The sequence below is a fragment of the Python bivittatus genome, unplaced genomic scaffold (assembly GCF_059951505.1).
Source record: "Python bivittatus isolate LINGU-HERP-01145 unplaced genomic scaffold, Pbiv_v1 ctg000220_np1212, whole genome shotgun sequence".
NCBI lineage: Eukaryota > Metazoa > Chordata > Lepidosauria > Squamata > Pythonidae > Python > Python bivittatus.
Genome location: NW_028277048.1, coordinates 32474277 through 32489048, shown reverse-complemented (window position 1 = coordinate 32489048; position 14772 = coordinate 32474277). Strand labels below are relative to the sequence as shown.

Sequence of the window (14772 nt, the reverse complement as noted above, 5' to 3'; positions counted from 1 at the left end):
AGTAGTAATCCATGAAGGTATCATTTGCCCCATTCAATATGGCATTACCCCATCACAAATTGAAGTCCTGTTCTCCTTGGAGTAAGGTCCTAAGGCCTCTCTTTCTGAGAGTTAGGACAGTATGGTTCTAAATCCTGCACCTTCACCGCTACTCTCAAGCATTGCCTCTTTTTCAGCTCCCAGCAGCTGCAATGGAGGTGAGCCTGGATTGACAAGCCTTCTGGTAGTAGACCTTGTTCTCTACTGATGCACATTGTCGAAAGAGTAGTTCAGTGGTCCAAAAGGTTACACATACATCACCTCCACAGGGCTAATCCTGCGGCTCTTGAGATCTCCTTGCTATTCCCAGGGCCAGAGCATTGCAGCCTTAGCTTTTCAAGTGGACTTACATTAAAAGAACCATAAACCAAAAAAAAACTTGTAAAAGAAATGGTGTAAAATTCATTGAAAGCAGAGATATTCTTTCTACAAAGAGGCGTTCTGTGCATGTCTCTGTATATTTTTGTAGCGATGTGGGGGACCCCTTCCCCTGACATTTGTCTCACCCATTTCACTTGTTTCAAAAAGACCAGATAAGAATATACTTACATATTTGAGGTGATCCTGAAGTTTTAAGGGTTGCTACAAACTGCATAGAATAGACAACGCTAAAATAATACTGGAAAATTAATGAATTATAAGTGCAAAGAATATTCTTTCTACTTGTGATTTTATTTTGATCCAAGGAGGCTGAGATTCTTTCTCACTTATGACTTTTATAGAAATGATTCGTTCTGCCACACCATTTCCGCTGGTCAGTCTCTTTTTCATGTTCATTGGGTTCATCTTGAGCAACATTGGGCATATCCGGCCACACAGAACCATCTTGGCCTTCGTGTCTGGAATCTTCTTTATTTTGTCTGGTGAGTTTTAAGACAGCAGTGTATTTTTTTTCAAAACATTTGTCAGAAGGCACATTTGAACTCAAGCCCCTTGGGCATGCATCTGAGAAGCAAGATAAAATGGGCAATAATTTGGAATATCAACATGTGTGGAATTTAGCTTTTCCTTGTTCTGTGACAGTCTGCCTCTCTTCACTGGAACAGGATGCCATAGTTGTGCAATAGCTTAGTTACCAGTATTTAAGCAACAGAGGGCCAGTGAGATATAATGGCAGAGGGGCAAGACTACGATTGAGGAGACCCAAGTTTAAATCCACCATATTGTTAAGAAACTCACACTGCCTTTGCCTGAGAGATTCAACCAGAAGTTAGCCAAATACTTTTTAGCCTTGCAGGCTGCACAAACTCAGGCCATTAGGATTGAGGATAATACAGCTCAGCTGACCTGGAATAAACATGTCATGAGAACATAGCCACTGGTTGGGATACAAGGGCCTGCTTGATAACTTCCAATCTGGTGACTTACCCAGACAATTTTATTGTATGTACAATTACTTTTATCAGAACAGTAGGATTTTCTTTGTTTGAATATGGTTAGCTTTTGTTATACTATCTGTAAAACTAGACATGCCCTGGTCGCCTCAATGACCTAGCTACAGTTTTATGTTGCCTTATTTTATTTGAATTAGAAACTGTTTAATTACTGTAATTCATTGTTTTCTTCTAGAATTCTGGCCAGTGACTGTAGTATATTTTTTAAAAAAATGGCATTGGGTGATTTTGAGTTAGAGGCTATTTCTCACCTTAGGCTGCCACAGAAGGTTGAAACAGAGACAGAAAGGATTATTCTCATCACTCTGAGTTGCTTGGAGGAAAAGCAGAAAAGAAACAGAATCAATCAATCAATTCCATTCAACCCCAAATTAAAAAAAAAAAAAACTACAGGGATTTATGGTTAATTATAAGAATGCCCAAGAAACATAAGAGGATGGGTATATGCTCATTATATGAGGCAGCTAATGCCCAAACACTCCGTGATAGCAACATGATGAAAACTCGCCTATTTATTTAAGCTTGCTTCTCTGAAAGTGCTTTAAATTTTGCATGTAAACCAACCAGATAATTTTTGTCCTGAGTGATATATCAATCATATAGTCAGTAAATGAAACTCTTTTTCATAGTGTCAAAGCCCATTACAAAGATACATCACAGTGGATATCAAGTAGAATTTCAAAATATAATATGCCCATAAATATAGTAAATAAAACCAAAACCAGATGAAAGAAACTGTGTAGCTAAAATTTTCATTAAACTGGATGTTACCATGACAGTTTAGAGCTACTCTGTCACACTTTTGTTTTATTCTTGCAACAGCCAATACATAATGAGACATTCTGTACGTCATTACAATGGCTGTTTTTTAAAAAAATAATAAATAACATATTATTTCTGATAAAATCATTTCTGAGTGTAATTCAATTGAAATATTTGGAATAAAGATCTACTGTAAATACATGAGGCAAAATAAAATACAATATGGAAGCTCCTTTAGCTTAGCAAGATTAGGGAGATAGGATATTTTAATATTATAAATAAATATAATGAGACATTTTATTTATGAACTTATAGGGCAGGATATAAAAGGACGTTCTTAAAGCAAAATCTGCAATGAAAGCCCATATTTTGCTCACAATTGCAATCTTGGTTAAATTTCAATTCCATGTAGCTCTAGACAAACTTTCTTTAATCTGTGACACAATGGTGAATGGAATTAATGTAGGGGGCTTGAACTAAAAAGATTGCTGGAAGCATGTCTCCATTTGAGAGGAAAAGCCCATATTTTATTGATAGCATCAAGAGAGTATGAAACAAGTAATTGTGGCTGGAGAGCTTAAAAGCTTTTATTGACGTTGGATTACTTGTAGTTCAGAAGATCAGTATCTAAGAATTTAAATCTGTCACTTAATTCAGCACTAGGTCCTCATCTCAGTGAGTAATCACAGATGCAACTTTGGCATAATGGCTCTCCCCTATCCAGACTTCTGTTGCAAAGCCTCTTACAACAAACTGGGAAATCTATGGTCTTCTAGATGTTCTTGGACTTTAATTCCCTTTCACCTCCAGGAGTAGAGATGAGGACAGTTGCAGTCCTTTAACACCTTTCTCCAATTCTGTGCCCATCAGAAGTGTGGACTTTACATCTCTCAACCCCCAGTCCCAGGATGGTCATCTGGGAGGTAATCTCCAATAATTCTACAGTGTTTCCCAATCTTGGCAATTTCTAGATATGTGGACTTCAGATCCCAGAGTTCCACAGCCAGCATGGCCCTTGAGAATTCTGGGACTTGAAGTCGACACACCTGGACATTGTTGTGGTGGGGAAATGCTATTCTAGAAGGAACCAGAGTGGGGAAGTTTCTCCTACAGCAATTGGAGAGGTCATGGGTTTCCTGTGCTTCTCCTAGAGCAAGTTGAATTGTTGCTTTGATTCTCTGCAATAGGCTGTTTTTCCTTCTTGTATATTTTGACCAAAAGCTTTTGCTTCCCAGGTTTATCTCTGGTGGTGGGCCTCGTATTGTACATCTCCAGCATCAATGATGAAATGCTCAATAGAACCAAGGATTCGGAGACATACTTCACTTACAAATATGGCTGGTCATTTGCTTTTTCTGCCATTTCTTTCCTTCTAACTGAGGTAAGACTGCTAGGATGAACTCATTGGACACACTATGGGAAATGCATACTGTTGTCATCTGATCATAAACTTGACAACATAAGTCTGCTATCTTTTCAGTATATTGATTTGGAGGCAAAGAGGGCAAGTAGCCAGTGGCCGAGAGGACTGGCAGTGCCCCTGTATTCCATAACAATCACATTGTGCCACTCTTTGATGGCTCTTTATTTAAACCAATAACAAAATAATTCCATTACAGCAGTCTTCCCCCATCTGAGCACCTTCTTGATGTCCATGTTGGATCAACAACTCCCATAATTTTCAGCAACAGCCATGCTAGCTGGGGAATTCGAGGAGTTGGAGGTTACATGTGAGAGGTCTGCCATTTGTAATAGATAAAATAGTTAAATCCTGATTCTAACATTTAGTATATCTTGGGTCAGTTTAGACCCTGGACTTAATAGCTGTGAAAACAATTTTGATAGTAATAGGTATTATCTTGCTCTAAAATAAGGTAAATTACCTTTACTGCTGAATTTCTCTTACCTTCCACCCAGTCTGCCACATGCCCTATCATTATGACCTTACTAACATCAGAGTCAAAATTGTGAAGTTCATACATGTGCCACACTGTGAAGTATTTTTAGAAATTCATTTTGAACTCTAACGAATATTCAGTCCAATTAGGTATATCACAGCCCTGTCTTAAATATTTGTTCAGTTATCTGCTTATAACAGTTCATTAGTACCTCTTCGATATTGTTTTGTGATACAATACATTAGCGCATTTTCAGTACTCGTGTGATCCATACTGGAAAAAGATTTGCAAATGATACTGGAGAAAAAGCATTTTCCCCAAGTGAAGACTTGTAGAACAAAAGGGATCAGGCAGTAGACAAATTAGTAAATTGAGCTAAAGTAACAAATGTTGCTTTATCATTAGTGCCAGGAACTAATTGTGTTGTGCCTAGTTTCCTGTATTTATCTGTTCAGTTGATATAAACTCTATTCCATCTGAGCAATTTATCCTAGTTTTCCTGAACACCGTGGTTTCAGGTTCTGATTACTTCAACTTGATTCCTCTGTTAGAACAAGTGAGATTTTGTTCCCTTATGATTATCTTTTGAAGGAGAGGCAAGCTGCTAATGTATTGGGTCTCCCTCTTATATGGAGAAGAATTGTTTGGGGAATCTTCTTCTGAAGGTGCAGCTCATAATCCCACCATGCCTAGAATGGGTTGAGACAAATTAAGGAGTGATTATTGAAGCTGAATGCAAGCAGGAAAGGACAGTTTGGGAGAATATTACTCATAAGAGAAAAAAGAGGAACAGATCAATTATTTTGTCTTCTTGAAAGCAGACTCCTCTTACAGTATTTTCCCTCTTACCTATCCAGTGGGGTTGCCTTGATTCTCACCTACCCGCAAAGGCCTTGAATTGGAAGCCCAAGGAAAAGCTTTGTCTCTGTATGCATCCCTTAGCCCTGCTAGGCCATCATGGGTTTCAGAACTGCTTATTGATTAGAACACCTGCAAAGGAATATCTTTGTCAGACCAAAGCATGGACCGGCATGATAGTGATTGATGGCTTTTCTGCCAATTGCAAATAAAGTGGTAGTTGATATTATACTTCAATTGCAAAGTAGTTCTACCAGCAAGTTTGCCACAGATCTGCTCCTTTCAGTGGGAAGAGCTGTAATCATGCCAGATTGTGAGAAATGGCACTCCTGGTACAGAAAGCTGCTTGTGTACGTTTCATTTCATGGCTGCCTTGTCTGTTTGGACTGGTAGTGCATTGCACCCTATCTTCCCACCAGAAGGGCCAGCCAAGTGACACAGGCGTTGCTTCGGTTTTCTCTCTCTTCCAGAGTGCGGGTGTCATGTCTGTTTACCTGTTCATGAAAAGATACACTGCTGAAGAGATGTACAGGCCACACTCCGGCTTCTACCGACCCCGTCTTAGCAACTGCTCCGATTACTCAGGCCAGTTCCTTCACCCAGAGGCATGGGTCCGGGGACGCAGCCCTTCTGACATCTCCAGCGATGCCTCTCTCCCGATGAACAGTAATTACCCAGCTCTGCTTAAATGTCCCGATTATGACCAGCTGTCCTCCTCTCCATGCTGAAGGACAAATGCCTCTCTTGCTTTTTAGGAACGAAGTGACAGCGGAGGCCATGGGTCCTGAATCTGTACTTTTCTTTTTCCAGTGAATGATATTATTGTTACTTAGAGATGGAGAAGGTTCCCCTGCCCCATCACAGCAATGTGTGTAGAAATAGCCAATAAACTTTAGTGGAGGCTTTGATCCTGCAGCTGGTCCTTATGCCCAGATCCCTTGGAGCCAGAGATACACAGGGCAAAGAAACCCTGCCCACTGGGAAAAGCAACCCTACCCCGTGAAAGCTGGATATTGGAAAGATGTTAACTGGGCAAGGGGAGCATCGTATCATATGTAATGAAGGCTCTAGGTCAGGAGACTTTTAGTGGGAAATGGGTTGCCAGCATATGGAGCAGATGTAAATTCCGGGTGAATTTAGAAATTCACATCATTATTTAGCTTTTTTGGTAAAATTGGCATCTAGTTACAGGTAATTCTTGCCAAGTCTAAGCTAAGTATGTATTTAGTTAAAAGTACCTCCTCTTTGCATATCATAATCCAATAGGATCGGAGTTTTCACTGGGAAACAGACAATTAACTCTTGTCCAGAATCACGTTCTAATCTGGCAGCTTCTCAACTAGATCAAATCTTTTTAAGCAACATCTTAATAATAAAATGCTTGATGCTATGTGAGTATAAACAAACTTCTCATTTTCAAATCACTTTAGGCTTTATACACTAATAATGAGTTTATGACAGATCAACAGAATTGCCTCATCCAGTGGTAAAACTGACTGAAAAGGTTATCTGATAATTGACACCTCCTGGACCTGATGCCCAAGATGTAATTTATTTATTTTTTTCAATGTGGCTTTTGTTAATTGTGCGATTTCCTTTCTTTTGGGTTCCCTTGCAAGGGAATCCAGAGGACTGTTAGACTATGCCAGCATTCAGATCAGATCCTACGTGAAGAAAGTATGCAGAAAGGGGGGGATTGTATTTATATACTGCACTGCATTATACACTGTGCATACTCTTTGTGTACACAGTGCGTTACACACAGTGCGTATATATACACTGTGAATATAGTTACACTAGCTTTTGTAACAATTACTACACTGCTCAGAGGATTACTTCAGACATCCAAATTCCAGTCTGCTGATTTTTCACTGCTCTGAAAAATTCCGATGTACAACTTTCTAGATACATTCTAAATTTTGATTCGTGTTATCTTGAATTGTAATCAAAAGCAGATGGAAACCCCAAACTTCTCTGTTTCAAAAATACTTGCAATGATTGACCACTTATTTTATTTTTTACAATATTAAAGAGTTTGAAAATAACTGGATCTGGAAGCAAGGTTATCTGTGCTCATCAACTACACAGGACCATTTGGCAAATGTACATACATGCATTCTCATTTACTGTGTTTATCAATGGCTTCTGTGCACTGAATGTGTGTACAATAATGAAATATATCTTTCCGCTGTACCTAATGTCCAAGATTTTAGTTTTCCAAGTCCAGTAATGGAACCAAAAATGGGAAATTATAATTTATCATGAGAAAGCTATAGTACTATGTACACTCTAATCTGAGCATGTGCTATCATGAGCACTAAGGAGAGTAGCTTACTTATAGCACTACCTTCTGTTAAGTTGATCTCTCTCTTCTCTCTCCATGTAACAGCAGTATATCAGTATTCATCTGACAGCTTATCTTGCAGGACATCCACTTGCAGTTCCTGATAAGGCAAAGTGACACACATGTTTCAGCTGCTATTTTCTTTTCATCCAGGAGAGCAGGGGAGGGAGACAAAGAGACTCACTCCAGTCTAGGCTGAATAAACCAGCTTTCTTCGTTTGTTTGCTTGTTTGTTTGCAAGTGTTTTTATGCCACTTCAGTCAAAGTGATTCTGCGTGCTCTAAAAAGTGCTGTACACATGACAACAGTTCCACAGCTGGTTTTGTTTTAAATTCATAGTATTTTTGTACCTGTTAACATGAGTAAATATTCTGTTTCTCTCAAAGCTGTTTTGTATTCTCTTCTTACTTCCCCCCCCCCCCATTTTCAAGTCACAGTTGTACATTCTGTGTGACATGTCTGTGTTTTAGCTCTTTGGTAGATTTTTAAGAATGGGTATGGAGTAAATAGAAAAAACCTAAATTAAGGCGCCGTTTAAAATGAAAGCACTGTCTCAACCAGAAACCATTTTCATCAAGTCTGGAAAAAGGATGTTTCCCTTTTTCTCTCTCTTTCTCAGTTCTCAATCCTAGACAGATAACACATTTTAGACTAGCTCACTAAGGCTTAGCCACATAATCAGAACTTATCTTGGCATTGAACTCACACATGTGAACGTATCATTTTTAAAAAGTACAGCTTAGAATATTGCACAGTTATTTTATTTATTAAATTTCTATCACATGGTTCTTCTTCCTCTCCTTTTTAAACAAAAATGTTCACTCTGTGAGGTAGGCTAGGCTGAGAAAAAATAACTGGCACAAGGTCATCTACTGAACTTCATCAACAAGTAAGGATTTGGATCTACGTGCCCCATTCAAAGTACAGCAACTGTCGTAATATTAGAGGAGGGGTCATCAGAGTTCTCTGTCCAAGAGAGTAGCCTTGGATTGTCCACAAACAGTATTTTTCCATAAATTCATCTAGGCATAAAGATTCAGTGATTTGGATATGGGGGCTAAATCCAAAACATATTTTGTTGATATTTAAGTAATTTGATTTCATTCATTCCTTGCTTCTAAAAATGTGAAGGAAATAGAGGTCAGAAAATGTCACCCAATAAATATACTCATACTTCAATCGTGTGACTCACTTGGACTTTTCCTAGCTAAAGCAAGGAAAGAAGAGACTGTTTTTTTCCTAAGATTTCTGTTGCTCTTTGATGTTCTTAAATGTTGCATTAGGCTGAATACTTGCCTGCCACCAACTTTAGGCAGTTACAGACAAATTAATTCTAATAATTTGGATATGTGGAATTCATGACAGTAAAAGTCTATTTTGGAATATAGCAGTGGATGACAAAGTAGCTTACAAGTACAGTGGTACCTCGGGTTACAAACGCCTCTGTTAACGAACTTTTCGGGTTATGACCAGCTCTGGCCGCAAAAATTTACCTCGGTTTGCGCACTCCTCCTCGGGTTACAAACCGGATCCACGGCCATTTTCCCTCCCATGACACGTGCTCCGCGGCCATTTTTCTGCCCGACACGTGGTCCGCAGCCATTTTTCCACCCCTGACACGTGCTCCGCGGCCATTTTTCCGCCCCTGACATGTGGTCCGCAGCCATTTTTCCGCCCCTGACACGTGGTCCGCAGTCATTTTTCCGCCCGACACGTGGTCGTAGGGAGGGGGACTCTCCCTCCAAGCAATAGCCGCCTCCCTGTCCTCCATGCCAGAATGGATTAACGGTAATTACATTGAACCTTATGGGGAAATTTGCTTCAGGTTGCGACCAATTCAGGGTGCGACCAGAGTCACAGAACGAATTAAGTTTGTAAACCGAGGTTCCACTGTATGCTGTCCATTGAAAAGAAGCTGAGATGACTGGTAATGAAAGGGCATTTAATGATCCAGTTCAGAGATTAATTTTACACTGCAACAGCTATATGTCTCTACTCTGATTTTCTTTCAGCAGACTTCAGCAGACTTTTCTTTCAGCAGACTTCAAGAGTAACGGACAATGGAATACAATGTCCTCTTTTTTCTCATGCATCCCACTGCAGGTAAATGGTTTTTGTAAAAAGAAAAGAAAATCCTGCTTATCCCCATCCTTTTTAAATTCATTATTGCACAGTAATCAAGCTCTAGTCTTTATTATTATGGGAACAGGAATAAGGAAGTTTACTTCAATACCCAGTTTGTTAACTAGTTGGTAAAAAATAAAACAAATGTATCACCAAAGAAGATTACAATAAAGAACACAGATTTTTAATTAGCATAGCCTAATTTATATTGAGGCAAGCAGTGCCTATAATTTAAATAGAAATATAAACTATCTAACCACAGAGCAAATGTGTCTGCTCAGTCTGTTCTCTGGGTTCTGTTGATGAAAACGTCAAGGCATTGCCTCGCTCCAACTGAGTTAACTTCAACTAAAAAGACTGGGAAACGGTGGTCTGCCAACTATTGCTAAACTATAACTCCCAGTAGTCTCAGCCAGTATAACTAATGGTGAGGATTGCTGGGATGGTAGTTCAATAACACTTGAATAGCACATACATGGCAGGGAATAGTTTTCCTCTGTTCTTCCAATTAGTAAATGTTTTTGACAAAACAAGGAAGACTATGTTTGCCTAGGACAATAGCATGAAATATGATTCTTATTCTAAATAAAGTCATGTTTAAGCAGGGCAAAACTAGTATTATTTTGAAATTAATTTACATCTTGATATTATGTAAATTATACTCTCCATAACTGAATATTCTGCTTGGCTGTACTGAAAAGACAGAACCTCCACCAGTAAATATTCCATGAAAATGCAAAATGTAGTCCCAGTGCAAATTAAAAATAAAGCTTTCTGTGATAGTCCCCAAGTTCTTTCATAAGAAGCAAAGAACCTGAAACAACTGGAGGGATGAAAAGTAGCAAATATAAATGGTTTTATATATTCACTGTGATCCTGAGTAAAGGGTGAATTTAGGATTTCTAATAGCGGTTTCATCTGCAAGTATATAAGAACAATTTAGTGCTAGCAAATATATTCCTATAAGTAAGCAGACTTACTACTGCCCTGCAGTACATTTTCAGAATAAAAGTCCACACACCTTGCTTGCATCAAATTTAGCCCCTTCAATTCAAACTAAGCCTTTAAAGTTTTTGGCTTCTGTACATCATTCCCAAAAGCTTCCTTTCAGCTGAAGAAGTGCCAACATCCAGAGGTTTTTGGTAAGAGTCTTATGTCTTTACTGTTTGTGTTGATGCACAAATTTAGATTGCATGAAGGGAAATACCTGGAGAAATTCCCTCATCAACACAACATTGTAACTTCTACCCTTCAATAGGAAATCTCCACAATTTGTGGGTTAAAAGCCAGAGCTTGTGTGATCTCTTGGACCCACATACATCCTATCCATCTATGCACAAGTGCTCTGTCTGAGGGGAAATTAGGTCATTTGATAAATGTGTTTCTTCCTTGTAAACACATTTATTGCAATTAAAAATGCAATGGTATCACATTTGTTTTAGCATGGGTATGAGGCTATTTCACTGAGCTATATTCAGCCTTATTGGTTGGGGGCTCCCAAAGAGTTTATTTCTATGGAAACAAACCACAGGACTGCATCGCACAGATGCAAACTTAGTCTGCTCAGAAGTAAACCCCACCGAACACACTGGGAGTTAGTTTTCTTAAGCATATTCAATTAATGCCTCTTCCTCTGTCAAGAGTGTGAGTGTATTAGAACACCTGTGTCATCACACATTACAGTACACCAAAATCACATTAGTTTATTTTTGGCTTTGCAAGCTTTAAATTTAAATCAGAATTTTAACTTATCACATATGAATTGTGGCTTGTTCAACCAAGCATGGCTGAGTACTTTTTTTTCTTTTCTTATTTGCCTAATGTTTATATTCTCCAAATCAATCAACTCTGGATGGTGAACAATAAAGCATAGAACAGACAATCCACAATACAACACAGCGTTCCCAACTCAGTGCAACTTAACTAAAAATGGCTCCCAGGTCCCATCTACACAGATTGAATGCCTGCTTAAAAAGAAGAGTTATCAAAGCTTTCTGCAGCGCCAAGAGCAAGGGGGTCAGCTTTCTCTCTGGGAGCAGCATGGCGATTGTGAACAGCCACTATCTTTCCAGTTTAAATATTTCAAAATATTCCATTTTGTGATAATTCCCCAAGAAAGAAAGAAAAAAGAAAAGTGGTGCCGGTGTCCCTTTTCACCAGCAGCCCCAACCAATCCCCTTCTTTGCCTTCTCCTTCTCCTCTGTTGACTTGCATGAATCAGGGAGAATCATAATTATTAGCTGCATCTGCTGTGTCTGGCAGATAAGACCTGGGGACCCTCCAAATGATGAGGTGGTGGACATTCCAAAGCGTCGCCAGCCCTGAGTAAGAAGCTGACATGTCTCCCCACGCACCACGCGTGCTGCCTTTGGTGGCAAAGGTTTCAGCTAAAATATTCATGATCTCCATAGTTGCAAAGCCCCAGCCTTTCTTCAAAAGGCCGTTCTATTGCTAAGAGGCAACATTTATGAATCAGGGGTCCTAGGAAGTCTTTGGCATAACAAGGAATAGAAATCTTCGGGAGCAGGTGAGCAGTTAAAGACTTAATGATTAATATATATAAAAACAAACTCAGGAAATATTGTTGTTGTTTAGTCGTTAAGTCGTGTCCGACTCTCCGTGACCCCATGAACCATACTGCGCCAGGCCTTCCGGTCCTTCACTGCCTCCCTGAGTTTGCTCAGTTTCATGCTTATTGCTTCAGTGATGCTATCTAACCATCTCATCCTCTGCCGTCCTCTTCTCCTTTTGCCTTCAATCTTTCCCAGCATCAGGGTCTTTTCCAAAGAGTCCTCTCTTCGCATTAGGTGACCAAAGTATCTGAGCTTGAGCTTCATTATCGATCCTTCCAATGAGCAATCAGGGTTGATTTCCTTTAAGATTGACTGGTTTGACCTCCTAGCAGTCCAGGGGACTCTCAAGAGTCTTCTCCAGCACCACAGTTCAAAGGCATCAATTCTTCGGCGCTCCGCCTTCTTTATGGTCCAGCTCTCACAGCCATACATTACTACTGGAAAAACCATAGCTTTGACTATGCGGATCTTTGTCGGCAAGGTGACGTCTCTGCTTTTTAATATGCTATCTAGGCTTGCCATAGCTTTCCTCCCAAGGAGCAAGCGTCTTTTAATTTCATGGCTGCAGTCTCCATCTGCGGTGATCTTGGAGCCCAAATAAATGAAGTCTGTTACTGCTTCCATTTCTACCCCTTCTATTTGCCAGGAATTGATGGGTCCAGATGCCATGATCTTAGTTTTTTTAATGTTGAGTTTCAAACCAGCTTTCGCACTCTCCTCTTTCACCCTCATCAAGAGGCTCTTTAGTTCTTCTTCACTTTCTGCCATTAGGGTGGTATCGTCTGCATATCTGAGGTTGTTGATGATTCTCCCTGCAATCTTAATTCCGGCTTGTGATTCTTCCAGCCTGGCATTTCTCATGATGTACTCTGCATATAGGTTAAATAAGCAGGGTGACAGTATACAGCCTTGTCGTACACCTTTCCCTATTTTGAACCAATCGGTTGTTCCGTGACTGGTTCTAACTGTTGCTTCTTGGCCTGCATACAGATTTCTCAGGAGACAGGTAAGGTGGTCTGGTACTCCCATCTCTTTAAGAATTTGCCACAGTTTGTTGTGATCCACACAATCAAAGGCTTTTGCATAGTCAATGAAGCAGAAGTAGATATTTTTCTGGAACTCTCGTGCTTTCTCCATGATCCAGCGAATGTTGGCGATTTGATCTCTAGTTCCTCTGCCTCTTCGAAACCCAGCTTGTACATCCGGTAGTTCTCGGTTCATGTATTGCTGAAGCCTAGCTTGTAGGATTTTGAGCATAACCTTGCTAGCATGTGAAATGAGTGCAATTGTGCGATAGTTTGAGCATTCTTTGGCATTGCCCTTCTTTGGAATTGGAACATAAACTGACCTTTTCCAATCCCGTGGCCACTGTTGCGTTTTCCAAACTTGCTGGCATATTGAGTGCAGCACTTTAACACCATCGTCTTTTAGTATTTTAAATAACTCAGCTGGAATACTGTCATCTCCACTAGCTTTGTTGTTAGCAATGCTTCCTAAGGCCCACTTGACTTCACTCTCTAGGATGTCTGGCTCAAGGTCAGCGATCACACCAGCGTGGACATCAGGGACATTAAGATCTTTCTTGTATAGTTCTTCTGTGTATTCTTGCCACCTCTTCTTAATCTCTTCTGCTTCTGTTAGCTCCCTGCCTTTTTTGTCCTTTATCATGCCCATCTTTGCACTAAACGTTCCTTTCATATCTCCAATTTTCTTGAAGAGATCTCTAGTCTTCCCCATTCTATTGTTTTCCTCAATTTCTTTGCATTGTTCATTTAAGAAGGCCTTCTTATCTCTCCTTGCTATTCTCTGGAAATCTGCATTCAGTTGCTTATATCTTTCCCTTTCACCCTTGCTTTTCGCATTCCTTCTTTCCACAGCTATTTGTAAAGCCTCATCAGACAGCCATTTTGCTTTCTTGCATTTCTTTTTCTTTGGGATGGTTTTAGTTGCTGCCTCCTGTACAATGTTACGGACCTCCGTCCATAGTTCTTCAGGCACTCTGTCTACCAAATCTAATCCTCTAAATCTATTCATCACCTTCACTGTGTACTCACAAGGAATATGATCTAAGTCATACCTGAGTGGTCTAGTGGTTTTCCCTACATTCTTCAATTTAAGCCTAAATTTTGCAGTAAGAAGCTCATGATCTGAGCCACAGTCAGCTCCTGGTCTTGTTTTTGCTGTCTGTATAGAGCTTCTCCATCTTTGGCTGCAAAGTATGTAATCAATCTGGTTTCGGTATTGACCATCTGGTGATGTCCATGTGTAGAGTCGTCTCTTGTGTTGTTGGAAAAGAGTGTTTGCTATGACTAGCTTCTTTGGGAGCAGGTGAAAAGGTTATGGCACTCCAAATGTTATATTGTAGAAGGATGTCATAATTGAGACTCCTTCCACCATATTGTAGACTTCTGCTATGAAGAGATTACCGTTGGGTGAATCTCACTCCTCCGTGATTTTGGTTTGGTTTATCTGTCCAGCATTGATCAGATTGCAACCAGGATAGGTTTTAAGAATGTAATGCTGCAGTCTTCCTCAATTTGGTGCCCCACAGAGCTGTGGAAGTAATGGGAACTATACTTCAGCAAACCCAGGAACCCTAGGGTGGTGCCTTGTCCCTTGCTCTGTGACTAATGATGCTTTATTTCTTTGTGCATTTAGTTAGTTATTCAGCATTTATACAAGAAGAGTAGATGTGGCTGCCTGAAGGAGGTTAACCTTTTAAGAACAGGGTGTAGAATGGCAGATGTTTAAGGATAAGGATGAGAGGACTAAGGACAACA

At 39.9% G+C, this 14772-nt stretch overlaps 1 protein-coding gene across 7 annotated transcripts in view; it reads left to right on the top strand.

Moving 5' to 3' along the window:
- CACNG5 (calcium voltage-gated channel auxiliary subunit gamma 5) overlaps positions 1–7784 on the top strand; it is a 29185-nt gene extending 21401 nt beyond the window's left edge. For 5 of the 7 annotated variants that reach the window (XM_088138288.1, XM_088138287.1, XM_088138289.1 and 2 more), the window contains 3 exons: positions 762–902; positions 3431–3576; positions 5422–7779. In XM_088138288.1, coding sequence (XP_087994414.1) covers positions 762–902; positions 3431–3576; positions 5422–5679 — 545 coding nt within the window. In that variant the 3' untranslated portion in view covers positions 5680–7779. Of the gene's footprint in view, positions 1–761; positions 903–3430; positions 3577–5421 lie in introns of all 7 variants that reach the window. The other 2 variants (XM_088138292.1, XM_088138293.1) reach the window with 2 other exon arrangements.
- The last annotated feature ends 6988 nt before the right edge of the window (positions 7785–14772 follow it).